The 27,797-nt window shown below is 42.1% G+C and overlaps 1 protein-coding gene, 1 long non-coding RNA gene and 3 other non-coding genes across 6 annotated transcripts; 1 reads left to right on the top strand and 4 right to left on the bottom strand.

The window, feature by feature from the left end:
• Positions 1-29: 29 nt before the first annotated feature.
• On the bottom strand, positions 30-2,420 carry LOC135493842 (uncharacterized). The gene is made up of 2 exons (XR_010448301.1): positions 2,270-2,420; positions 30-1,326 (listed from the first exon to the last, which is right to left on the bottom strand). It is a non-coding gene; the product is annotated as an uncharacterized LOC135493842 (long non-coding RNA).
• A 379-nt stretch (positions 2,421-2,799) lies between these two features.
• LOC135494112 (uncharacterized) lies at positions 2,800-9,127 on the top strand. Of its 2 annotated transcripts, none has more exons than XM_064781863.1 (4): positions 2,800-3,005; positions 7,237-7,549; positions 8,093-8,214; positions 8,918-9,127. In XM_064781863.1, the coding sequence occupies exons 1-4, from the start codon at positions 3,002-3,004 to the stop codon at positions 9,109-9,111; spliced, it is 633 nt and encodes a 210-aa protein (XP_064637933.1). In that variant the 5' UTR covers positions 2,800-3,001; the 3' UTR covers positions 9,112-9,127. The 2 variants fall into 2 exon arrangements, with proteins under 2 accessions (XP_064637933.1, XP_064637932.1); XM_064781862.1 differs by lacking the exon at positions 2,800-3,005 and adding an exon at positions 6,149-6,269.
• A 3,822-nt stretch (positions 9,128-12,949) lies between these two features.
• Positions 12,950-13,042, bottom strand: Trnay-gua (transfer RNA tyrosine (anticodon GUA)). Its single transcript has 2 exons — positions 13,006-13,042; positions 12,950-12,985 (listed from the first exon to the last, which is right to left on the bottom strand). It is a non-coding gene; the product is annotated as a tRNA-Tyr (tRNA).
• A 1,022-nt stretch (positions 13,043-14,064) lies between these two features.
• Positions 14,065-14,155, bottom strand: Trnay-gua (transfer RNA tyrosine (anticodon GUA)). Its single transcript is given in 2 exon segments — positions 14,065-14,100; positions 14,119-14,155. It is a non-coding gene; the product is annotated as a tRNA-Tyr (tRNA).
• A 531-nt stretch (positions 14,156-14,686) lies between these two features.
• On the bottom strand, positions 14,687-14,776 carry Trnay-gua (transfer RNA tyrosine (anticodon GUA)). Its single transcript is given in 2 exon segments — positions 14,687-14,722; positions 14,740-14,776. It is a non-coding gene; the product is annotated as a tRNA-Tyr (tRNA).
• Positions 14,777-27,797: the final 13,021 nt, after the last annotated feature.

Genomic DNA, 27,797 nt, shown 5'->3' with positions numbered 1-27,797 from the left:
ATAGAACGCACCGAGTGCACAATATGTCATTAAATTATCAAAATTAATTCAATCTTTATTGATGACACATGACATGTATGGCATAACAAAAGACATGTTTCAGAGAGCACACAGGTCAACCAATGAACTAATAAACTAACAATCATTCATCAAATAAAAAGGGTCATCCGAGTGGATATCATGCTGTTCGAATTATCTACTTTATAGGCAGCAGCTAGGTAGGTAAGATCAAGATGCACGAAGTCGCCAATAGGGGTCTCTTTCATCTCACAGCACGTCAAAACTATTCATGCTGTACGAGGCATGTATTAAGTACTGAATCAAACATGACCTTATGCCCTTACTGTGGATATCAGTAACCCAATGATCGCGAATGAAATCCCCTGCGCTTGTCTGTATTCTCCCTTTAACACACCGCACGTCCCAGCCCAAATCGTAAAATCATCAATCCTAAAGCAGTGGCGGCGTGCAAACGCAAGTCTTCTCACGAGATGACATTAAGACACATCTTTTTTAAATCACTGCGTCGGAGTGTAGGACTGGTATAAACCTGCTGGTATGTTCTGTTTTAGGGTTGCAGGCTATACATTCAATTTATTGTAACAATTATAATTTTTCGTGGTTCGTGTATATATTACGTTTGAAGAAGTCACTGATGTCCTGCACTGGAACATTTTTTCCCCGTAAGAATAACCAACGTATCAAAAAATACGTCACGCCCAGGCCATCTGCAGTAGAAATAAAGGAAAGTGCACGATGGTTTCTTAAACTGTTGTCCTACATCTGAAATCAGTTGTCCTCGCCTTGAAAATGATGGCAAGGCCGATGGCACGGCGACAGCTGGTTCTTGACACAGTATGTAATGCGCTTTGCCCGGGTGCTCTTGTGGGGTTGATGGGCCGGGTCTGAGCTGGTCTCAAGGTCCGTGGCGCATTGCCGTATGCAGATCAAGCACTCTCCAACCCGGTGTTCTGGGTAACAGGCAGCGGCACAGCGAACGTTGTCTTCGGCGACGCACTCCTCGAAAGTATCACCTGTGTCAGCGCGGCAATTTCGAACACAGAGAGCGCACTCCCTCATGAGACGTTTGTGAAGACTTTCGTGTCCGCCATGATGATGTCCTGGCAAATGGTCATGGCTCTCGTGGTTGTGACTCGCGTGTCCTTGTGCATCTTGGTTCAGGTAACTGTGAACGTGGTCGTCGTGGGTGTGGCCGCGATGGTCGTCGTGGCCGTGGTCGTCGTGGCCTTCTGAGCCGTCGGTCCGTCCGTTCGGTAATGCCTGGGTCAGGCAGAGGCACACCACAAGGAATGCTAGTAACACTGCCTGCAAAATAAGAACATCATGACCCACCAAGGTTTTAGTATCTCATCAATTCTTTATACTGCACATTAAAAAAGATATAAAACCATGAGGAAGCAGGATCTTAACATTGCCGTTGCGTAGCAAGATCACAAAATACAAAACGTACTACATATATAATACCAAACAAAGTTGTATCCATGATAACTGCATGCACTGCACGCGGTGCACGCGGCATCCATTGTGTATAAATGCATATACTTTTCCTGACCCAACATTCTGACCCACCGACAGACCAGCGTTCCCCAAAATGGGTCATGCAGTCTTTGGGCAAGGTGGCCGAGAGAAACAGCGTTTTCTCTGCATGAGAGTATTTGGCCGGTGTCCATTTCATTTTCTATGTACATGTACATGTACATTTCTATACGTCAGTATCAATGGCCTGTGGTCCATTCAGCAGCCGGGCCCATTAATGATCAGAGAGCCTCTTGATTACTGTATAGACTCGGCTTTGTTCCGTCTATCGCCGGTTGTCATGAATATAGGCAAAATGAGGGAGCTTCCTCAAAGCGTCTGATACCCCAAGCATGGTTCGACAGCCCGGAGGCTGACCTGCGAAAACTTCCTTATAATAGGGAGTTTTCGCAAATCCCTAAAACGTCCACGTAAACGCCTATTCCATTGTTCGAGGTCAGACAATGACATAGGTGTTTACGCTGGCTTGCGTGGGTACATGTTGATACCTATACGTGTACGTTTACGTGTATCTTAACGACTCAGGAACATGTTCCCAATAGATATAAAGTCAGTCCTGATAGAAATGCCGTGGCTCATGGAATGAATTCTGTTCGGCCCTCCAAACAAATTATATATAGTCATGGCTTCATCTAGCTTGGCATCTCGATGGACGGGGAAGCAACAGGTCTACAGTAATCTAATCAAGTCGAAAATAAAGAAGAACCCTCACCTTCATTTTGAGTTCAATTGTCCACAAAAATATAGGAGTATCTTCAAAAGTTCTTTCACAAGGTGTAATATCCTGGTCGACTGATATGTTTGATGACTTGGTATAGAGTACGCAGTTGAAAGAAAGGTCACTGGATCGTGTGCAAATGTGAACTTTATCTTCGATTGTGGAATCGTGTCATTGTGACAAGTTTATCCGGATGAAAAAATTATAATGTGATGATTGTCACTATAGTCAATCGGAAATTTAAGTGTTAATTGGGAGATGAGCGACAATCAGGACGTGATTGTATGTATCTCTGTGCATGTTCGATACATCATACATATTGTAAACTATAAACAATACTTGTCTATTTGGGCCTCAATAAGTCATATTATTATTCTTTTGTGGTGTTTACTATCTAATTTTTTTCTGATCGCGGCCGGGCCGCTCAGATTGTTACAGTTTTTGGTAGGTTTTGTTTTCTTTACAGGAAAAAAAAGCAGCAAAAAGAAAGAACATTCACTGTCAAAAGAGATTGCAACGCATCTCAAATAAAGGTTCGAAAAAGAGAATCTACTGATGCTTCTGCTGCTAATTGTGATGACGAAAAAACACTGATGATGATATGGTTGGGTTCAGCAGTAGACTTCGTGGACAGCTTGGAATCCAACTCCTGGCGGACATTGATTGTTCCTGTTTGAAGGAGGTTAACAACAAATACATGATCCTTGGACAGACTGTTGAGGCAACATGGGTAGGTTTCATCCTGTATTCATTCAGATTTGGGATGTTTTTACATTGTCTGTCTTTCCAAGGTTATACTATAAACCCCCGCTCGGTCTGATCCATGTGGGTTTGAACTAGAATTCCATGAAAAGCACATCCTCAATTTTTCAACCATGCTGGAGAAAAAAGGAATTGGCTCACCTAACGAACTAGATTGGGTTACAGCAAACAAACATAGTTTTGGGTCTTGCCTAAAATGGACAAAAATATTATGCTGTATAGCCTTTCACACATACCGCATGTCATCATCATCATCGGTCATTGAACATTTTATCATTAGTGCTTAGCCTCCTGACCTCAAACCTTGTATATGTACCCCATGGCGGAAGATATTCCATCGATGTCATGTCCTTGTTTGATCGCTAGGGGGCATTTTGGCTAAAAGCACAAAAACTATGATAACTTCCTAAACAAGCGTCACAGCTCGCTCAAATTTTTATGGTAGGTACTCCTGGTAAAGGGACATCACGCAGCATTCGCAATATTGATTTGACCCATTTTTCAAGGTCACTGAAATCAAAGTGTGTTGTTGATCTTCAGACATATTGGTGGAAAGTTTTGTACCTTTCAGCTACGTATCGCAGGGTCGCAGAGGTCAAATTGTGTAAATTGGCTGTTTGAGTGTAACGGCAACTAAGGCACGTACATTTCTTAACCGCTTAAACTATGTGGTTGAAACTTAGTACACATGACCCCCTCCGTCAGATAACATCCGACGCGTAATTTTGATCCTATCTAATTCTAATTTAGATCAATAATAGATCTTCACGGTAAAAGACGCCAGACAATGGCTCGAGAGGCATTGTCAGGCATTGTCTGGCGTCATTTACCGTGAAGATCTATTGCAAAGATGGTTTGTTGGTCCGACTCTAGAGTGGTACCGGCGTATCTGGCAAAGGGCCTATGTGAGATGATGGATGATTGAAATATTATACCTATCAAAGATAAGAAATAAGTCCGAATTTAGCATTAGTGTGCACTATCATACCCCAAATTACAACATTGAGCTACAACATTCCAACAAGTCAGGAGAGTGAACACTCTGAAACTTACAAGGCCTGGCAATGCAAATCAAATACTCAATATTATCAGAGCAGTTAAAATGTCGCATCTGATGCATTCATATTAATATTTCAACAAAGTGCACAGTGAGTGTACCGGTTAGTGTTCCGGGACTACTGAAATGTTGGCACTGTCTATGAACACTACATGTAAAGTGGAACCTCTCGATTGAGGACGCCATGTTGGCCATGGTACTTGGCTGAAACCTGCAGACTAAATTTCGTTCCATTCGATTCTTGGTTTGGCCACCAGGGGGCTAAAATCGAAAACATAGGGCTTGATCATTGATTTTGTTTTATTTTATGAAATAAACTGCCTGGGAGGGTGATGAGCACAATACAACGGCCCTGGCATTTCATCAAGTCTACGGTTGTTTTTTTGCTTTCTTATTTCATTTAATTTTATTTCATGGCTGTGTAAAACACTATACCTACCCTTTCAGTGCACATTTCAGACCCGTGGATACTTTTACTTCATATGTACACACAAGTTTACCTCCAAAGATAACCAATCCGGGTGATTAATCATTTTGACTGATCATTAATTATTCACTCATTAAAATGAACTACAATAATAGGGCAACAGGCATGGGTTGAAAAATTGATAATGTTATCATGTCAGAATGGCTGCGACTGACTTGTTCATCTAGGATGAGCCCTGTCCACACCAAGGCAAAGTTGTGCGTTATGAGCAGCACTGTTTAACCTAGCTACATCAACTGCAGCACTTGGTGGAGCGAGGTACGTACGAGCAGTCACATCACTAGTTCTGAAAGGATGACTAGCTACATTATCAACTGAAATTGGACTGGCTGTCAGGTGAAAGCAAAATCTCACTAATGGGAGCATGCACCCCCATGTAGCAGAAAAGTTAGTCATGCAGAACTGATGGAACCTGGTTCAACTGGTTGCTACAATTTTAAAGCTGAAATAAAGAAAAACTGGACAGAAGCGGGGTTGTAAAAGTGCATATATTTGCAATTATCAAACGTGATCAGTTCACGATGACCTTGACCTCTTACCTTAAAAGGAACTGGCCTGTTGAATGCCTCAATCGCACAGATGTATATATTGTTCGATTTCATCATGAGTCTTCTCTACAAGTTGAAGATGTTTGCGATTATCAAATATGATATGCAAGTTTCCCAATGACCTTGATCTCTGACCTTGAAATGAATTAGTCCATTTAACACCCCAACTGAACAAACGTATGCATAATACTTGATTCCATGTTTCTATCTTTCTCACAAGTGAAGTTATTTGAGATTATCTAATGTGATGTATCAATGTCACCTTGAACATCTCATCTGAAAGTGAAATTGATGAGCTCATTAGATTGCCCAGGTTCACAAACATGGGGATAGGACTTGAACTCACGACTAACTCATACAGGAGTTATGTTTTGAAGGTGTACAAACTATTTTCTGGACAGACTGACGGACAGACCAACCGACAGAAAGACTCCCCAACCAGAATCCATATGCTTCCCGATATGGAGATTGGGATCCATAACTAAAAGGTTGCCATAAAAAAGTTTCTTTTTACTAATTAATTTTATGAGAGTATGTTCAAAGAAATAGAGGTCCGGACTTGCCATGAAAGATGATTGCAACCAGCCACCATCTCCAAACGCGTGAAAGCCACACGGTTTATGATATTGATCTCGCAGTGTCTATCGAATTTTGTTTCCACTCGCACTCCACAACTATAGACTGGCCTGGCCCGTCCCACTGTAGGCCGACGAGGGTGGCGTTTCATTCGCTAGGCCGGAATTGTAGTTAATAGAAGAATTGTGACAGATTATAGCAATATATTTGTCGTAAAAAAAAAACCCTAACAATTCGGCAGTTATAAAACGCGGATTTCCGCGGAAATCCGTGTTTTATAACAGCCGCAAACAATTGATACTATTGATCATATTGAAATCGGCAATGATTCGCCGAATCTCTGCTGCGCGTTTGCCGTTAGTTACATTGTCATAGGATTGGCGTTACCATGGTAGCATGAGAATTAATTCTGCTGACTCCAATATAGCTACATGTAGAGCAGTCGAAATCAGACAGTTTTGTTCACGATACTTTAGTAATTATTGTTCCACCAAGTTTTGAAGATGTTGCGATTTGGGATTCTCACGTTGATAGCTCTTCTTGCCTCAATCGTACCCTGCACAGGTAAGACTTATTGATTTCGGTTGGTCAACAGAACGGTTTTCTCGCTGATTTTACCCCGCCGGTGGGGCAATACGGCCCACTACACGTTCCTCTAGGAAAACGAAAATTTTGGACAGTTCCAATCTTCTTCTTCTTCAGCGTTCAACCTGCCTAAGTACTATAACCTCAGTCCTGTGGCGGAGATGAAGCGGCTTGTCGCCCGAAGGTCCGGCTGTGTTCCCCACAGCTTTTCTTCGACCTTCGTGTCCTTTGGCCAGAATCTATTTCGTAAATCCTGGTACAGGGGACAGTCCTGTAGGATGTGCGTTGGTGTTTGCACTGCTGTCTGGCATTGGCATTCTGCTGTGTCTCTTACTCCTATACGTTTAAGATGCCCACGCATCCAATCAAAATTTGCCATTTCATGTTTTTTTTTCTTTCCAACCACATGGACATTCCGGATTCCACATCGTATACAAGTGTTATAAGGCCCAAACATTTTATTCTTGCTATGTACTGACAGAGAAGCCCTTGGTGATTATCGTTAAGTTTTGAGGGTGTGAGCCAAATCAGTGAGCCTTGATATAAGATGGAATATTTCTGGTGCGACCCGGCGCCGGAACGCGCCTTTCTGAACAAAACGCGCCGTAATGAGCCACAACACGTCGTGATGAGCCAAAACACGCGTGATGATCACTTCAATTTGCCGAAGTTGATAATTGATAATTGAGATTGTATTATTTCGAGCTTGTTAATGTGACGAATTTCTAACAATAATTTAGTTGACAGAAAAACTTGATTTTAAAGCTGTTTTGACCCAAAACCCCACGCCCATCCGCCGTTCCTTACTGCGCGGCCCACCCCCACGTCCACCCCCACCCGCACATACAACTTGACACCTAATTAAATACGCCTCAGATAAAAATGAACGTATATACAAATTTATGTTGATACTGGTCACTGACTTTACATACTCACTTTCCCCCAGCTCTTGGCCTCGCCTGGACCACATGCCGTGGAGTGGGAGGATTCACCACTGACTACTGTACGAACCTCTTCTCGGCACGGTGCTGCTCCTCACTCTGGGGCAATGACAAGTGCTGCAGACTTCATTTTTGCCTCCCATATGTGTCCTCCAGCTATTCTGCTACAACCTGCACCAGGTACTCTGACACCAAGTGTTGCTCCACCGAGTATGTCGGAGGACAGGATTCGTGTTGCAACCAAAGGCAGTTTGACTACACCAGCAGCAGTATCAACCGATACGGCACTCCTAGCAGCAGGGGTTCTACAATAATCGGGTAAGACCACAAATATATCACTACAATTGCCTGACCACGGATTGCTCGAGAACTGATGGATTGAAACAAAAAACATGCAGTCCTTTGAGAAAATCAAAATCGTCTTTTATACGAGACAAAAACAGGGAGGATCTCTGTCATTTTACGAATTGCTTAACAATCAAACGAAGAGCGCAAATCACCTAAAATCTATGGTCACGTTGTTGTGGCATCTTTATATTATTTCTTGGCAAAGACCATAATGTAATATTATCATCATAAAGCACAGTAAAAACCTCAGTTATCTTGCATTTTCCCCGATGTCTGTTCTTCTACTGGAGATAAAGCGACCGATTTTCAACAAGGAGGGGAGCGCCACCAACTACCCAACATATCTGACCGCAACAACACTGACGATCGCGAGCGATGTTCATACTAGAGTTCGATGATGGCCATTTTGATTTCTTACTGATTTTCCAGTGGTGGACACTTTACTTTGACAATACTGCACGCATTTTCTGTTCTGGCATGTACAGTAGTCGTTAATAGTTCTAATTATTACAGGGGTATTGTAGGGGGCGCTGTTGGTGGTGTTGCCTTCCTCATCCTCATCATCGTCATTCCAATCGTCGCTTGCGGCGCATGCTCAGTAAGAAAATCTGGTGGAACTATCACAACTGTCAGGAGTAAGTGATTCGTAATTCTTATAAATAGCTTTTAACCGGGACTAAATAGACTGCAAGATCTTGGGGGTTAAATACGGGGATTTGGCCACTTTCGTTCAAGGCTCGACCGCGGTACCCCACGCAGTGCCGAAATATAGCATTTTCGGGCAACCGTATATCTAGTAGTCGCTGTATTTGATGGTGTCTACAGGTCACAATGCACAGTTACTAGTAAGCCCGGCTAGTAGCATCCTGACGTAATCAGTGGTTTTAAATATTCTCCGCCTCTCGATATTTTGTATACGAGGTAGGAGTATAGCAAAAACCTGATCTCAGGATGGGCTAGAAGGCGACTAGATGATGACTATCGTGCATGATAGAGACACCGATCGGCGATTTCATGTAAGAGCTGGTACACCAGGCTCATGCTTCTAGTCTCCTTGAAGTTACTATGTCTGATATGAGATAGACCTAGACATATCAACGAGTTCCTACAAATATAATTTTGACCTTAACTGCTTCCTCATTGCATGCCGCATCACGTCAACACTTTGGCTGAATATTCTTGTGTGGTACATCCATTGGCATTGACAGTAGTTGGGGACCCACTACTATTATGAGGAACCTCAACTCAAACTCTGGATAACGTGATTGAAATGCAAGTCACACATCTCGAGAACTTTGACATCACTTTTATGTAATGTTCATTTTCTGCGTGTTCCAGTTGCGAGCAACCAAGTCCAACCCCAGCATTACAACCAGTCGCCAGGACACCAACCGTTTATGCTGGGACATCACCAGCCATCAATGCAGGGGTATGCCGAGCCACCTCAGTCCCATCCTCCGCAGGGTAGCAGCCAGGGATACGAACAAGCTCAGCCAGGGATGGTGGCTCCAGCCTATCTACCGAAGTACTGACGTGACTGAGGGGACATTCAATCTCGGGGGGGGGGGGGGACAGGCACCCATTCGGGTCGTTACGTTCACAAACCAAGCCATGGGGAATGGGTGGGGTCGTAGCTAAGGCATTGAAATATAATATTGAACTAATTTATGAAGATTCTGTTGTATACATTGATCCGGTGACGGTGTCTTTTAGATGGTCTCTTAGAACAAAAACATGTTAAAACGGGTTTGCTAGAGGGGCGACATCTGGCGCTTTACAAAACTACGTCATAGTTTGCATTTATTGTCCATTTTAGATCTGTGACAAGTGTAATGTAGGTAGAGTCCCAGCCACCGTAAAATGTAATAAATTTCAACTGCGTCCGCTTAATTCTACAAAAAGCGACCTAATTTGAGGCTGTCAAGTTTCGCCATGTGAATACTAGGATGTTCTCCTTCCTTTCTGAAAGAGTTTCGTATCACAATTTCCCATCCGTGCATACAAGTATATACATGTATAGTGTAAAGCTACGGCTGTTTCTGGTCTGATCTAGTAATTTTATGTATTCGTTATTGCCATCAGTCTTGTGTGCAATTGCATAATACCTGTAGATAGCTCTAAATTTGTGATTCATTTCATCAAGATGCAATTTTGAATCAAGTCATGTAGCAAGAAAAAACAATGCTTTTCATTAGTATACTTTTATTGAAATAATACAAAGAGGTGTTTTCCAACTACATGTACTTGATTTTATGCAAACTGTATTCATATTATTCATATACTGTAATCTAGTCTATGTAGTGCAAATGGGGATAGAGAGTGCATTATAAACAACTTAAACCAGAACTACATGTGCGTCTTGACCTCAGAAGGCAATATACATGCACATGTATATCACACGTCGAGCTTGAGAGTGTGATAGGATAAACAAGTTTCATTTTCGGATGACAAGTGCAATTCAATCGCAACATCCCACTTTTATCTTAATTCATTACAAAATGTGCGATATGGTACACAATTACAAATGTCAATAAGGTAAACGTATTTTTACTTCAAAGATTTTTTTAACACAACCCCTGATAAACCTCCATTGTTACTCTCTAGTGAACGTCTTTTAATTACGTTCCTTGAGCGCCATCTTTAACAAGTTTAAGAACTTTGCACTCGTGGGTCTACCGATTAACTGGAACCCTCGACCTCCATTGCTTTTTAAAGCCTTTTAGCAGTTAATTTGTCATTGTTTGACCGCGTCGCATCAATTACTGCACGGGGTTGTGAATCTGAAATTCGGATCTGAGTTGTGGACTCTCTCTTCGATCTCTCCTCAACTCCCCTACCTATAATAATGGGAGCACTGAATTGGCCCTGTCGACATGCCACAGAAAATATCTTTTCAATAACTCTCCATATATAGACTTGACAGTTAAAAACATACTCGCGTCTAATTGATAGTTCTGGTCTGGTCCCGATTCATGAATAGGCAATGGTGTAGTGGTCTTGTCTCCTCCAAAGAAGAAAAAAAATATTCAAGCATATTCTCTTTGGGGATAAAATTAGAGCAAATAATGTCGATTGTTTAGAATAAAACAGTTTCAACCCAAATGTTTGAATGAAGAGCCGAACTCGCTCATTAATATTTATAGTTGTCGAAGAGCTCATTATCATTCAATGGCAAAGCAGTCAACAACACTACTGGAGTTAAAGCTCGCGAAGGACCTTAGCAATCTACCCGATGCATTTATTACACTTATCAGTTAAACTCGTGTATATTCCTCTCCATCGATTTTGACAAAAACACGATTTTAGTATTAAAGAAAATGAATCGAAAGCGAGAAATCGGCCATTGTTAATTATGCGCATAGTAATTCAAATATGACGTCACTGCTCTCCGATTAGCTACATGTCTTGTAAAGTCTCCGGCTTGCCAAATGGTTGATTTTCAGTGCTGTTCGGCAAGCGGCTCTCCAAACAGGGCAAAAACTGATGCCTGTTCGGCGAGCGGCTTGCCAAATATACCCGGCCATTATTTTAACCATGCTACAAACTTTCGCGAGGCCGGGGGGGGGGTGTGTGCTAAGGCTGCAACCATGGCAGCCCTTATCACAGGCGCGTGGAAATAAGAGATCAATTGCCCCCCCCCTCCCCAATCGACTGACAAACACTCCCACTGACAACCCACAAAAAGATTGTTTTACCTGTGTTGTCAGTTGATCTCGTATTTCCACGTGCCTGTGCCCCAATCTCCAAATGCGAGTCTTATCGTCTCTTCCATAATATGCAGTGCTTATCCACACTAGTTACAACACCACCTGGTAGATGGCGCGAGGTCGCAATCTACGACAGCATTGAGCTTGCTTGACAGGATACTCGGGTAGTGGCTGCGGTGCACCAGGATTTCATGCGAGAACTGGCGAGCATCTCAGAATAGGTTGAAGCCTAAAACGACCACATGTATTTTAGTCCCTTCTTGAGCCTCGCCCGCCCCCTCAAATAGCAGAACGCTGTAGCTAGACAGCTTGCGGAACCATATAAAGCTCGGCGAAATCAATCGACAAGCCCCTCCCTCTCTCAGAGCTCATTGCGTTATAGACTGGCCTGGCTCGTCCCACGAAAAGAGTACAGCGGATCGGAGTCTATTTTAACGGGCTACATTGTATCATTTCGTCGTCAGCATCAGCTGACTACCAGGTGAGTTATCACCACACTTCCCTTGGTCATTCCTCGGTTCGATTTAGGATTTCCTCAAAGGGATATGCCGTTCGTAACCCTTGTGGTTCCGCAGGAAAATAGAAATGCAGTAAGGCCCTATACACAATGCCATAGTGCAGTTATTGCATGTGTATACATGTAGGCCTATATATGCGTACAAATTTTCGTATATATGCATGTACACGTATCTGCCTACACATCGATATTCCGGCAATTTATATTTATTTACAAACACGCATACTGAAATTTTCAAGTTCAGTTACAAGTTTCAAATATCTAACGAACGGCACACAGGCCAAAATATCACCCCAATCCTATCTCGCTAATCCACAGAAAATGTTTAGATGGTTCAAATGTACATACATGTACTTGCAATTAATACAACAGGGCGGAATTCAAACACTGTATTCTGCAAGCGATCTCTGTTCATAGTTCAAATTGCTGTCAGGTGGCGCTGGAGGGCCATGAAAGAAAGACACAATTTGTCCAGCTACTCAGCAAGTGAGGAGGGAGGTTTATCAGGGGGTGTAACAAAAACAATTTGTTTATGTACATGTACATGTAGGCCTATAAATGCGCCGTCGGTTGGGAGACGTCATGGGATCAAAGTCGGCGATATGGGACCGACTCGGACAAAATAAACTATTTTTGTCGTGCTATGTCTTGTCCCTTATGAGAAACGAAACCTAAGTTGAAAAAACTGTATTATTCATAATGCTGGGTGAGAGAAGTTATCACAAAAGTCCCAAAAATGGATTGTTTTTCATGCTGCAAAAGTGGCGAGTGGTCACTGTCTCAGTCTGATACTATGTGCCCAGTGGACTGTTTTAAAAGTAGATGTGGAGAGGACTTCGGGGGGGGGGGCCTTCATTCGGGAGTTCATCGTAAATCTACGAGCGTATGGTTGGCAAAACCTGCGTGATAAACAAAAATAATGGCTGGAATTATAATGAAAGTATTATGAAAGAAAATAATACATATAAATGTACATGTACACAATTCAGTATTAACGGGACTGAGAATAACAAACAAACTGGGAAACATAAAAAGAATTATGAGGAGAGTTATAAACAATAATAAATAGATGTAAAAGAAACGAGAAAAAATTATGAAGAATGATAAAATAATGTTGGGGAAATGCAAAAAATAAATGAAAAAAAGTCTCTCCGACCGGATTCGAACCAGTGACCTAGGGATGACCACCACTACATTTCCTTCTACAGTCCCCCGCTCTACCAACTGAGCTACAGAGAGATCGATACAAAGTTGGCGCCACCAATGCGCTTGGTTGTTGGTTGTATAGTCTGGGCTCCCACACTCGTTGCGGCCTCACTTATTCTGCCATTACAGCGATCAAAGTAAGTAAGAAAGTAGGTAAGTAAGTAAAAATTTCATTGCTCGATCTTACATTCTAAGACAATGCAATATAAAATACACATTCATAGCACAGGACAATACATAGATATATTTATATGACTGATGGAATTAGAAATACCTGACTATACTAATATTATGATAATACAAAATGTAATGATACGATTATAATGATATTGATAATAAAGTGAGAATCGATTTGTTCTAGTATTGGTAAGTGTTTACAGTTGAGTTGAATTCTTGTGTTGACTTTTATCAAGACATGTTGTAATAAAGTTGATAACACATTTACAGATTTCAGTGTCACCGTGGTTGTATGACATAAGGAAAGATATTTCTGTTCATATTAAGAGCCTGGAAAGATGTGAAGGAATCTAGGGTCGAAAACAAATCGATTCTATCCTGACTATACAAAGAACATTCCGGCAGCAGATGCTTTCATCTTCTACTTTGTTACACTCGCAATTCAAACAAAGTCGCTTCTCGACTGGCTTTAGGTTTGCTGTGACGGCCCACCTCGATTTGTAGCTACCAGCTACCCGAGTGTGCCGAGGCTGACGGAACTGGGCCTGTACATGTTCGTTATAGTGGCGTAACTTCGGAACCATTTACACCGAAAGGGAATAATGATAAATAAAAATTGTCTCCACTACCAGGTTCGAACCAGTGACCTATGGGGATGACTTATTCCCGACTACAGTCCCCCGTGCGCTCTACCAACTGAGCTACAGAAAGAGTGGCGCCAAAGATGCGGTTGACTGTTGGTTGTAGTCTGGGCTCCATACTCGTTGCGGTCTGGGCAGAGATCAAACGAACAGCTACCTGAGTGTGCCGATGCTGGTGGAACCTGGCGAAAAAGACGCGTAACCATCGAAGGGGACGAGTGGTGGAATAAAAAAGTGTCTCTCCGACCGGATTCGAACCAGTGACCTAGGGATTACCAATATAACTCACGACTACAGTCCCCCGCTCTACCAACTGAGCTACAGAGAGATAGATACGAGTTGGCGCCAACAATGCAATTGGCTGTCGGTTGTAGTCTGGGCTCCTGACGGCGCTATCGTTGCGGCCTGGCTTCCCCACGGCAGCGATAGTGCGGCTATGATCCCAGATTAGCGATCTCCCTGTGGTTAACACGAGCTTAGTGCTATCACTGTCACATATTTAGTGCTCGCAATTCTGATATGCTTTAAAAAAGGCCCTGTCATGCCACCTGTAATGTTAGTTATTTGGTTGGCAAACATTATTTTGGGCTTCTTTGATTTTTGATAATACATGTAATAACAATTAACAGAATTCAGGTCGATTTTGAAATAGGAACTCCGAGATTTTAGGGTGGGGGGGGGGGGGGGGGGAGATATTCTCTCACAGGCAATAAACACGGCCGTGTATGAAAATCCCAGCATTGATTTTTTTTAAATCAAGAAAATGTATGTATATAGAATGTACACAGAAGACCATAAGGTCGAAACCGACGCATAACTTCCGAAGATTTGATGAGAGTGATAAATGTTTTTAAAAAAGTCTCTCCGACCGGATTCGAACCAGTGACCTAGGGATGGCTTAAACTCTTCCGACTACAGTCCCCCGCTCTACCAACTGAGCTACAGAGAGATCGATGAAGGTCAAGCGCCAATCGTGGATTTAGTCAGGGGTTCTGACATGCCCGACTGCACTATCGTTGCGGCCCATGCACCGCACTAAACCGAGTGGGGTTGATACATATATTGTTTGCCATATTGTTAAGTCATGTGATGTCGATCCCCCTGCAACGCCATGTTGTTTTTTTTAGACAAATTTTAGGAAAATCCCGGGCCCCATGCCAAGAGTTATTTTAGAACGAAAAACCTCACACTGCAATACCAAATATGCTCGATCGCCTGATTTCCACATGGACCATGGGTTTCTGAAATATATTTCACATTCCTGGGGTTAATATTTGGTCCTGATTTTTTCCCGTTTTGGCTTGCAATAACTCGACTACGGAACCTCCGTGCTGCCTCCTCACCACCTGGTTTTACTGGCGGTGGCGTTGAGAACCAATTTGAACCGACGCATAACTTCGAAACATTTTACACATGGCTGAAGTATCCATACGTGGCTCAAAACTGCCCAACTTCAACTAACTCGTGATAATTCCGGGGATAATTCATTGATAACAATGATTCCCCAAAAAATTATTGTACGGTACGTTACGTATGAAGCATCTAAGTGAACTTTCACCCTAAATAACTGGATCGTATTTCTGGATAAACCCGAAAAATGACTTAGCAAACTTCGACACCTGTATTCCATTCTTGCCACGAGCGCGGTTCGTTATAGAATCTGAAAAGGAATACCTTCGACATTTGGTCAATCTAGCATTGGCAACCTCTGCAACAAAAAAAACCCTGATAAGGTCAACACGGGCAAACAATAGTCCATCTTCCACAGGCTTTTCATGGCTGGCGTTCCGAGTAAACGGACTATGAAAACATAGTCTTGGAGAATAATGTTGAATTGAATTGAATTGAGAACACCATTGACGGCTATGCATCGCGAGGCACCTTATTTGAACTACGGGCTCTTATGGAGTCGATAGCTCCGTGGTTAAGCTTTTCTTTCATTTTATCACGAACTCGGACAATTGATCAGTATTCTGATGAACATAAATAAACTCGACATGGTGAGTATATAACTGTTAACGAACATACATGAGCAATATTGACAAAATATGTTTACCACTTTCCCTTATTCAGGTCACTCGTGAAAGCGCAAAAAATAAATGTTTATTATTTGACTAGAGTCTCGTATAAACATTCACGTGCACCAACCATCTCCACTGAACACTTTTGATGTCTTGTCATCGCTATTTAATGCCAGTCTTTACTCCCAGAGCATGACACGTTTTGCGTTAGCACATATTTTGACAATAGTGCACTCCCCTGAAAGACAAGTCGCAGAAGACAGTCCCACTGATATGTTATTTGCAATAAGAAATATCATTTGAGTAAAGTCTGACGCCTTATCACTTTGACGAGCACAGACAAAGTTATTGTCCAGGACAGGAAAGACCCTATCGGTTTGTCCGTCGCCTCTAGTTGGATCATCCAAATGTAGGTGTAGCAGAGTGAATGTCTCCCTGCAACGCGGTAGTGTAGACATAGACGTGTGGGTTTTTTGCTTTGTTTGGTTAAAAGACCCGAAAGCACTGCAGCATCAACAAAGCTTGTCTGGTGATACGGTGATACAGGCGTTATGTCGAACGATAAAGACCGCTCTGGTTCACACGATTTTCAATTCTCTTCAAGTGGTCGTAGCCCGGCATTCTGGCTGTGACTTTGTTATGTTTGTCCTCGGACAAAGCGAATGTAGGATGAATCAAAAACATATTGCTTCAAAGTACATGTACGTATGTTTTTGGATAAGTGGAAATCAAATACCACCCCGGAGGGGGACTTGGACATTTTCATAGCGCACTGGCACCAAAAATTACTCGGAAAATATTTGCAAGGAAAAGGACAGTTGTTATTGGCGAGAGAAACTTTGCTGCATACGTTTGCCAAAAAACAAGTCACTGCCATTGCGCGATATTGTATCGCCACTTCTGCTTTGTTTGCCATTTCCATCATTTAAAAGTGGCGATAAAACGCACAATGTTTTGACGACGTGCGCTACAATATCGTGCAACGTGTGGTTGCTATCGATTGAAAACAACTACCGTTGGGTTGTAACTCGAAAGATATATATTGACATCCCGGGAATTTATTTCCCCCGGCAATTTCCTTCAGCATGTATTAACGCCGAAAGCTGATTATGACGAAGGTAATGTGTGTGTAAACAAACTGACTACAACACATGAATAAACTTTAAAATGGACATGATGTCTATTGCATTATCGAGCTTTTGTATTGACATTAAAACAGTCGCGAACGTATCGATTGGCACAACCAGTCTTTGGGAAATCAGCTAATTATGCTGCATCCTTCAGAGTGGCGATGTTCAGTCTTACAGTCCCGCCAAAATTAAAGTGGAAGGATGGGCCAATTCAGACTGGAACTTGACCAAAGGCGGATTCACTAGGCCAATAGACCCAATTGGCGCCTAACAGTAGTGGCACATTGGCACAAAAACGCTCATTAGGCCTTGAAGGAGGAATGCTCTCTCCTCCGTTAAGTGCAGAGCGAACGTTCATAAAGAAGAAGAAGCTAGGACGGAACGACGCATCAATAAATATAATCCCGGTTCTGCGCCAGGAGGATAGTTATCGGTATATGAACCTAACGAATCCGCGCTGAGTTCTGCATGATTAGGCGTATCAGAAGAGTGCCATTATATATCTTATGCACACCAGTAGTATATAATTGCCTGTGAGACAAGGTTTAGAAAAGTACCGCCCAAAAATAGACCAATGATCATCTAAAAATATCCATGATTGAACTTTAGTATGATACAATTTTTTTTTTAAATGTCACTGATAATGAAATTCCTGATCCGAGGCGAGGAGATCCCCTCCTACTAATTTATCCACTACAAAGTGGGTCAAAAGACACACTGTCAGGGGTGCTCATCAAGCCCGATTAAATACACGCTTAATTTGAGTTTTTGTGGAGAATATTTCACGATTATCGGTGCATTTACCGCGCTATTATGTAGGTATATATAGAGGCCAACTTTAATAACTTTGGGAACATCCACCGTTAGGTACGTCAATCAGTCGTTCAAATTCTGGGACGACCCGTGGTACTCGCGTATATACAAAGTGACTGGTTAATTGGAGCAATTCGCGCCGGGTCTTCACCTTGCATTTACCAAACGGCATACATGTACACGTAGCTTTTGCTTCAGGGAGGCATGAAGCTCATGCCTCCCTGAAGCAGAATTGATTGTTTCTGATTTGGCAATAAAACAAGCAACACATAAAATTGCTACTTTCCACAACTCTTGTTGAGTGAAGTAAAAGAAATAAGACGAATATTAACTCCTGCTTTCTTTTTAATAATTTTCATTTACAGTTATATACACTTTCGCATTTTAACATCAATCAAATTAAAACTAGCCCAGCAGGGCGATGGATCACGAACGTTTTATGGGCTGAGTGGTTAAACATGTAATGCTGGCATGATCGAGAGACTGCTTAATAGATTCATTGCAAACTGACATTAATCAAAGTTGTACGGTTATTAATTTCTGTTATTATGTCTAAAAATAACCCAGCCGGATCAACATTTGGTCAGTTCCTTCGCAAATGTTGGCGCCAACAATGCAATAAGAAATACAGCCTGGCCTGACGGATGTCAATATTTCTCGGGCATTTCATAAACTGGTTCTATTTATAATTGCACTTTGATATCGATATTGCTGATTGCGAAATTGATTGAGTTGATAAATGAACTTGGAAGGTGAACATTTTCTCGACCACGCTCGATATTTCGAAATATGATATGGAGATCGGTGTTTGGAGCGCCGGCCGGGATTTGTCAGGAGGTTCCTGTCTGGCCTCAACCCTGGGAAGGATCACCACTGTTTCGTCCTTCGAATACGAAAACACATTGCTTGCAAGAGATCATTTAATTTATGATTGTTTACAGCATTTTACAGTGCGAGAGCACTGTGCCTCGTTTTCGTGGCAACCATAACCGCTTGAGAACCGCTTTTTAAAAGAAAACAATGAAGTAGCAGAAGAAAATGTCCTGGTCCGCTGGATATGTCGTGCCCGATTCTGACGGATTATGGTACATGTACAATGTATATGGTTCCATAGAGGCCATGGCTGTCAATAGTTCTCAAATCAAAGCGCATATTAGTTCCCCGGACAATTGATTATTCTTGGATACTTAAAACTCTTACACCGGCTTCACCCACAGACGAGAGACATTTGACATTTCGCCGCGAGTGACAAGAATCACTCGTTTGCGCGGCGCTTTTGTCGATAAACCAAAATGGCGCCTAGATGTTCCCGTAGTCATGTGACGCAAAAAAACCCACTCATCACGCTTTTTGGGAGGAATTCACCTTAAAATACAGAGCAAACGCTTGGTTTGGTCATTATTTTGCTTGACTTATCCTCTGTGTTGTGTTGATAATTTGACACAATTTAATTCTGAGAGAGATTCGCTCTTGCTAATTAAAATCTGTAGTGTGATTTGGCGTCATCTAACTTTGACCCTCATAATCTTGGTTTTTCACACCTGGCCTCAGTATTACAGGTCGAAATCATATACGTCACACAAAGCTATCAATAATTGTCCATACCCAATTTACCGATACTTCAATCGACAGATACATGTACAACACCAGGCCAAAAAAGAAATGCGTGTAGAAAGACCAATGTCCTGTCTGAAAACCATAATCTTGACTTATGACAGTTGCTCATTCATAGTCTACCCAAGTGAAATCTATGTCGATCTATCATGTCTGTCAGCATTGTCGCACATCGCTGATAAATCGGCCTGATAAATTCAGATGTCCCTGTATGGTGCGAACCATTAGACCTCTATCAATAAGTCTTTATTCAATCCGATCCCTTTGACATAGTTCTGGCGCACTGACATAAGTATTCACAGACACGTGTTGCCAATAATAAAAAAACTGCCGTTTAGAAAAAGTAGTTTTTCAAAACGCGCGAGGCAGTTCTTTTATCTTTTATCACCCATTTTAAAGTTTTTGAAAAGCGATATATGATCTTCACATCCTCGCACTTTTTCGTAATAGCAGATTTTCGATAAGTTCATGTTAAGGCTACCCAACTCGCGGACTTGACCAGGGAATACTAGGGATTGTGGAAAACTGGTGTCCATAAACTTTTGACCATGAGTGTACATATCTGATACCTTCGAAATGGCGATTACGTGTAGTTCATACCCAAATCACATACCTGAAGACGAATTGCCGAGGTCTGCTTTTCATCATTTCTGGGGAAAGCATACCCACAGAAATCATTACCTTCAACACTCCGTGTATATTAGTTAGCTTATATTGTTGTGCAGTTTCTAATCCGCTATTGCCTGTAACACTAATCAAGACCAACGCTCATTCAATAGGAGAGACAGACACAAAATGGCGAATGAAACCGGAGACATTGATTATATTATACATATATAATGCATGCACAAAAGGCACTAATAGATTTCAAATTCCTTTCCCCAGTGGCTGTTCCAGACATTAAAATAGTGAATAGGGTCCATGGCTTTGGCTGCTGGGCGGCCTGACGTGATCAGATGGCCAGTTTTATGCCGAATATTATCCAAGATGTCCATGGCCGATTGAAAGCGATACGTCATCAGAAGCCGTTTTTCTTTACTAATTTGGGGTAGTCTATTGTGACTCATGTCGGTGTGTGATCGTCCGTAGGGAATGACTTTACTGGAGATTGCGGTAATGAGCGCGTGACTCTCCTCTTGTTTGGGCTCCTTTTCCCCCTCAATGTCTCCCGCAGACTTGATGGCAAGACGGGATACGTTATCAGGAGACGGGCAACGCTGCACAACGTGTTGGTACTCGGGGTACAGTTCCGTGATTTCAGAGTAGATGATGTCCTCGTAGCATTTCATAGCAGAGTATTGGGCCTCTGGTGAAAGCAGTGATAGGAATCGCGGCTGCTGCGGAAGGTCTATCCTCTCTTCTTCCAGTGAGTTTGCCCTAGCGCGACCTTTTGTGATATGGCGAATGGATTGGCGTCGCCCTGCTGTGAGGAGGCTGAGACCCGGCGTTCCTTGGATACTGCTCCCGCGCGGGGTCGCCGTGCTGAACATCCGAAACGAAGACTTCCTTGACCTTACCAAAGAATCTCGTCTGCTCCCTGGCTGGCTTGTTGTCTCTTCTTCGCCATTACCGGCTGACGACACGCTTACCTTCTGCGGTGCGTCATCGCCATTAGGCGCCTTGCGTTCGTGAATCTCCGGCAGTGTCTCCGTTACTTGGAATACTGGACGTGTTGGCATTTTGGCTAATTTCGTCTAAGAAAAATGTTAGCAGGTAAAAAGACACAGATAATATCCTTTTCAATGAATAGACCAATCTTTGTCGCCTTTAGTTCTCAACCTAATTAGGTTATGTTCGTCTCGCCAAGTTCGATGTCACACAGTTTAATCAGCTGAGGTTACGCCTTACTTCCTTTTAGCCTAAATATTCAACGGCACTTTTTTATGTACTCCAAAGTCAACATGACTCGGTCTGGTTGAAGAAGATCAGAAGTTTTGTTAACGCTCGAGTCAAATGCTAGAGAGGTTGTCAAAGTTAACACATCCAAATTGGTTTGTGATCAAGAACTGTTGGTCATCAGCTTTTGTGATTTCACTCTCAGAAACTGTTTTGAACGTTACATGCGTACGCAAATCCAAAGAATTACAACCGAGCTGCCTTAGAGGAAATGTCTTAGTTGAGTTAGTTTATCGATATTGGCCATCCATGTGGTTTATCCAAAGTTTGTACAGATCTAGTGGACTAACCTTCTTTGAATATCAATGGTCAATCAGACAATTGTTGATACGATAGTTTGAATCAGACAAATAAAAAGAAGCGTTTATCCTCAGTTTGTAGTTTAGATCTGCTGGCCAGGACTTTCCCTAAAGATTTATGATTCTTCGGCGACGGCTGACAACGCTGTCACTAGTGGCAAAAAGGAATTTTACACATTAAAATTTCACACATTAAAATGTAAATGGTATCCACTTATTTCTTCTCCCGTCTTTCCACAGAAGTTCTAATGTCTGATGTATTGTTGATGCAAGCAAAGAATTTAACTAGGCCCTTATTGTTAACTATGCCAACCATTATGTACACAATTTATTTTGAATTCGCGTACCTGAACGTTGCGAAGGACCTTCCTTTCCGTTGAAACGTCTTCAAGGATAAGATTTGCCTAATCCAAAATATCCACAACCATTTGATAATAATCCAGAGTCAATAGTGCGTTCCTAATGCTTACGTGCAGGCAAAATGCTTGTTTTATCCTTGCGGAAGCTCATCGCCACTGTTGCCGTTTATACCCAGACCTGTCAACCCACAGCGTCACCTCCGTGTAAACATCAACAGCGGTTTACTCAATGGAAGTCGCCCGCTAATCCAGCTAATACCACTGCAGGCAGAATGATAATAAGTATACTTAACGATAGGCACATATGCTCTTATTGATATGATAAAATCTCCCCACAGATCTCATTCAAACGACTATTTGAATGCTTTGTCGATTGGTAGAGTGCGGCTGTGTCCGAAATCACAGTTGTCAAGCCCCCGGGTCTTATATTCAGTGGACGCACTCACGCCTAGCCTCTCCAATCGAATCGCGTCATCGATCAGCCTAGCCTTCCTGAATGAATGTGACTTTGTCTTCGGGAGTCCAATTTCGTCGATCGAACATCATGTAAATCTCATAGTGTGATACAGTAAGGATGATTGTGTTACGTGTAGGCTTAAGCAATTGATACCAAACTGGAGGTATTGGTCGTCTCACCAAAACGGCGAGGATGAAGCTAAAATGTAGGCCAAACACGAGGCGCCTAGCGGAGGTTTTGGGCAAAATGACAGCTCCAAGCTGTGTTTGGCCACCTACTAACAGTGAGGTATTGATTTCTATTCTCAAACACCCTAAACTAGAAATCGAAATGAGACTAGGACTGCCTCTTTGACAGCTTCTTTATTTTGCACCAATTCAATCGGCTAGGGTCGCCTAACCATTACCGATACCTCCAAAATGAGGCACAGTGCGTTATACACTGTGCAGTGGTACATTGTAATCAAGGGGTACTCGAATATAATCACAGCTGTCGTGTTAGACCTATTAGGGAGTTTTCGCAAAGCCCCAAAATATCCAGATTAACTCCTACCCCATTGTTCGACTTCGTTATCAAGAGGTCAAACAATGTGATACATGTAGGGGTTCACGTCGTCGTTTCGGGAGATTTGCGAAAACTCTCTAATATTGAAGTAAGATGAAGGATATCCTTTTCACATTTCACACAAATAGATTTTCTAACCAATGCGAGGCTGGAAAAGAACACTTTTATCCACGCGGCTAATGGCGCGGCAGTTTGCTGCATGCCTTGCAAGTGCGTTTTCAAAAACTCAATGACTTTTATTTCTATGCCTCTTTTGCTTGCGACAAAAAGCGGTCCTTTTGCGTTAAAACCGAGGCTCTCGTTACAGGATATCAATGATTACATACCTGGGCTAATAACAACCGAGGCCAGGGTTGTGAGCGATGACTGAAACCAGCTGGCTGGATCAGAGTCTATCTGAAAGACTCCGCATGGTTGGATTTAGTGCTATGTAAACATCAAAATTGTTGTCATTTATATGCTTCATAGTCATCAATATCAGAAAACACCCGTACATGTAGTACAACAAATAGTGTCACCAGTTGAAAGTAGTTCCGGATTCCATCGTCATCTGTTTCTGGCGCTAATTCACTGGACGCGTTGCAGCGGGACAGAATCCTCTTGCTTATTATACAGCTATGAACTTGAAACTTTGTACAGAGGTCAGGTCAGGTGATCTCTAACACAGAATTTCGGTCCGCTCTGCTTCCAGACTTGGTCACCAGGGGGCCAAATGTGGAAACCTAGAAAGGGTGATATCTTTCTAATCAGAGATTCGTTTTCGATAAAAAAAATTTATGGTGCATGTAGGATACATCACCTATCATACGTGATTTTGATTTGATTTTGATACGTGATTTTGATTTGACCTAATTTTCAAGGTCATAGAGGTCATGGCGTAAATTGGACATTTGAGTGTAACCATGGCACGTTTCTTAACCACTAAAGCTATGAACATGAAATTCGGTACACATGACTCCCTAAGTCATATAAACTCCGACGACGAATTTCGGTCCGATCAGATTCTCGACTAAACTAAAAAAGGGAAAAAGTGCAATACATGTATCTTGCTTATTAGCGACTTGTTTTCGATGATATTGCGTTATTTTCACTTTTTCATCAGCCTGTTTGCAAAGGAATTGGCAAAATTGCCTCAGATCTTCGTTGTTATGGTATCAAATTAAAGATCTTAACGATCTCTGACCAGCTTCGTTTGCAGTCCACCTGACACGCCCTGAAAAGACGGAATCGAGCCAAATTCATGGTATAAACGATATGGGCCTGGTCCCGACCGGCGAGAACACCCGGGAAACTTCCTGATTTGGCTATACCATAGATATATAAATATATATATACACCACGGCGTAGCTTGATCGGAGACTTCCCTGGAAAAAGCTACATGTAGATATAGCTGTATGTGCTTAATACACACGTGGCCGAATATATACAATATTTTACACATACACAAAATGTTAGATTTCTCGCTAAATCTTACCGATTGTCAACTGGTGTTATTTTTAGAAATGGAAAGAGCAATTACGGTGGCTAGGAAAAGAAATCACATAAGCATTAAAGTGTTTTTTCCTGAAATGTATCGATCGACGGTTAATCAATACTGTCCTGTCATGTTCGTTAGAGACAAATGACGATGCTCAAATTCCCTCCTCCGAAAACGAGCAATTTAAATCGCCGCGACGCGATCGCATGCCACAAAAGTCACTCGTTTTAATTTCGATTGATTGGCTGAGTTTACTACGGTGGCTGGGAAAGGACATCGAATTTTTTTTTCTGGGCGGGACGACTTATCAAGTCGGGGAAAGACTTACACCGGAGTATGATCAGCATCATGCTAAAAAAACGTGACATGTGCATGTAAGGTGATTACGCCGAAACCGTTTCATAAAGTTAAGTGAGTCCAGCCTCGTTTTCGCAAGTCGTCCTCCCCGAGATGAATTTTTTCTTTGTTTTTTGTTTTTGTAAGTCCCGGCCAGAATGTTTTTTTATGTCCTTTCCCAGCCACCATAGTTTACAAATCTAACATATTTGGACTCTTTCTCTGATTTCAGCTCTAATTTTTAGAACATTGAACACAGAACTAACTCCTCAGCTGATGTTTTTCCCATGACTTCAATTCGCGGCCGCTACTTTTTAGAACATAATAACACATATTCCAATCTTTTTTTAACGTCATTTCTGTATTTTTTGCCGCCTCCTATGCAATAAAGGTAAAAGTTGATACCGAAATTCATCTCCCATATATTTAATAAAATGAAATGTTGACAATAGAACCGTAGGCGCCAGTATTCGTCCTCCATATTATAGGCATCTTTGACTTCTTTAATCCCTATGATGACGTCAAAAATCCTAGAGGGAATGGACGTCATGACGTAAGCAATACTGACAAGGATCAGCATTCTTGTCAAATACGCTGTCTCCTTCACTCGTGTTTTCTGCCCTTCCTTACTGACACCCATTTTGCTGTTTTCCTTCGATGCTGCGTGGAGCACTTTAACAATCCACACATTACAGAAAATTATGATAACGAAGGGTAGAATGGTCCCCACGGCCAGTTGTGAAGAGTTCCCGAGTGTCTCCAATTCGGGGGCGTGTTCTACTGTCATGCGCATAATACCCTGGCCTGAAATTCGAAGTGATGACAGCCTCTCAATGGTCAACCCAGCGAGAAAGATTCTAGCTAGTGGAACTGTGGTCTAAGAGTTTGATCGGTTACCAAGGACAGCGAATTAAATTTGCTCCGCTGCAAAAGTATAAGTAAATGTACATCATGCCAATTGCGCAATAACAAATGCAAGATCGAACAACCTGGAAACAAAAATTATTCAGCTACAAACATTTGGCGAGTTCTTCGAACTCAAGGTACATGTACGTTGTGGGTCACCTGATACGTTAACATGGTTAAGAGTCGGCTGGGTTGTCTTTGAAGGGGGCATCGAATAGTTAAAACCGTCATATCCTTACCTGTTCTTTCATCCGGGATGAATTTGAAGGTAAAACATATGTATAAAGATTTATGCCAAAAATCAAAACGGATGTCACGCCAATGGTCAGACAGGCACGGCGTGTTGTGCAGTGTCTGGGAGCAGCCATCGGGAATCTGACTACGATCAGTCTATCAATGGTCATTTCGGCGAGTAAGAAGCCAGAGATGATTGCAAAGGCATTACCTAGGTACCAAATTAATCTGAAATATACGAAGAAAAACCGGTAACAACTATATATAAGGAAACAATGAATCCGTCATGGTGGCCTGTTGTCATGGTGGCCTACTCACTTCATGTCCAATACAGTTGGCGGATTCGTGTCCCAGATATGGAAGAATATCCTCCAAGTCAGCTGTTCCACGAGGACACCAGAATCAGCCAAAGCAAGAGCAGTCAGGAAATTACAGGTCGAAATTCGCCTATTGTCCTTCTGTAGAGTTATTAAAATTGACATTGCGTTCCCGAAAATCCCGGCGGTTATGAAGACAATCCAGGAGTACTTCGTGGCGATGAGGTATACAGTGCGGAGGACCAGCACCGCCGGGTCGACAGTGCGGGGATCCGGAGTGAACTCCGTGACGACGACCATCTCCATCGCGGCGAACTCGCCATGCGGGTTTACATGTATGTACCAGTATTAAAGCGACTTCAAATGACAGTCATAAAGAGTAAATTTGATCCATCGAGGAAATTGGAGTAGTCATATTTCTATAAATCATGAATCCTTCTACATGTAGTAGATTGGTAATGCGGAACATCGTCTCAGCAGGCGTTTCAGAAGTTTTTTTTTAACTTATCGTATTGTTATGATTAGGATTCTGTACCAATTAACTGCAAATAATTATCCGTAGTTCATACATGCAATTGTAGGAGAATTATGTATAACTATATGGCATGCTCCCGATGTAGGCCTACACATGATTTTTAACTAATTTATCTAGTAATAATGAAGGCTCCTTCCGATACCATTCTTTAAAGGCCATGACTCCTGCTTTTATGATTGCATGACATGTACAAATCCTCAAAGACTGGACTTGAAGCACCGCATTAAATCAAGTTGGATCAAAATTGAAGCACCCAGTCCAGAGATATAGCAAATTAACTGTTTTGTTTACATGTTATGTAACAGCCTTGGTTACGTTTCTAAGTGAAGTCAGGCGGCAGGTTTACTGACATAGATCAGGTTGATGTTGGATTTCTTACTACAAATAGTATAAATTACCTTATTATAAGGTATATCGAAGTTCCGAATTAAAAATACATTATGATAGTTTAAATATTGTATAAGTTAATGCAAAATCAGACTTCATACATCAATTTTAAGAGCATTATTTGATATTTGTCCTCCCAAGTAGGGCAACAGCCTGATCTACATCACAACTTCTGGTCAACCCGCCGCCTGGCTCTAACCGGATTTTAATAGGTAATCTAGTTGTCAAATACATTAATGGCTTATCTTCAAAATGGATGGAGCAAATTGCATGGGGTTTTCTGTATTGTATGAATTGTTACGTGCACTTTTGAAATCGTCTTACAGCAGGAATTGGCAAAATACCTGGAGTCATGGCCTTTAAATGAACTATCTGCTCAATTTTTTCTCTCCTGAAGCATGCAAGATGGCATGACCGAATGATCTATTGTTATTTGTATAAAACAAGTGTTGTGTTCAATGTAGGCCCTATGCGTTATACAAATAATTGGTATTAGAATCTAAAATGTGGAAATAGTGCTGCAGAATCTTATCTAGCACCCTTGAGAACCAGCACGGCATTTCCCCCGAGGGCAAGCTGAGTATGGGCTGGAGTCAGTCGCGACGAGGATTTCCTTGAAATGCCA

Source organism: Lineus longissimus, chromosome 9 (assembly GCF_910592395.1).
Source record: "Lineus longissimus chromosome 9, tnLinLong1.2, whole genome shotgun sequence".
Lineage (NCBI taxonomy): Eukaryota > Metazoa > Nemertea > Pilidiophora > Heteronemertea > Lineidae > Lineus > Lineus longissimus.
Note: the sequence above shows the minus strand (reverse complement) of the source record. Positions and strands in the feature narration are given on the sequence as shown.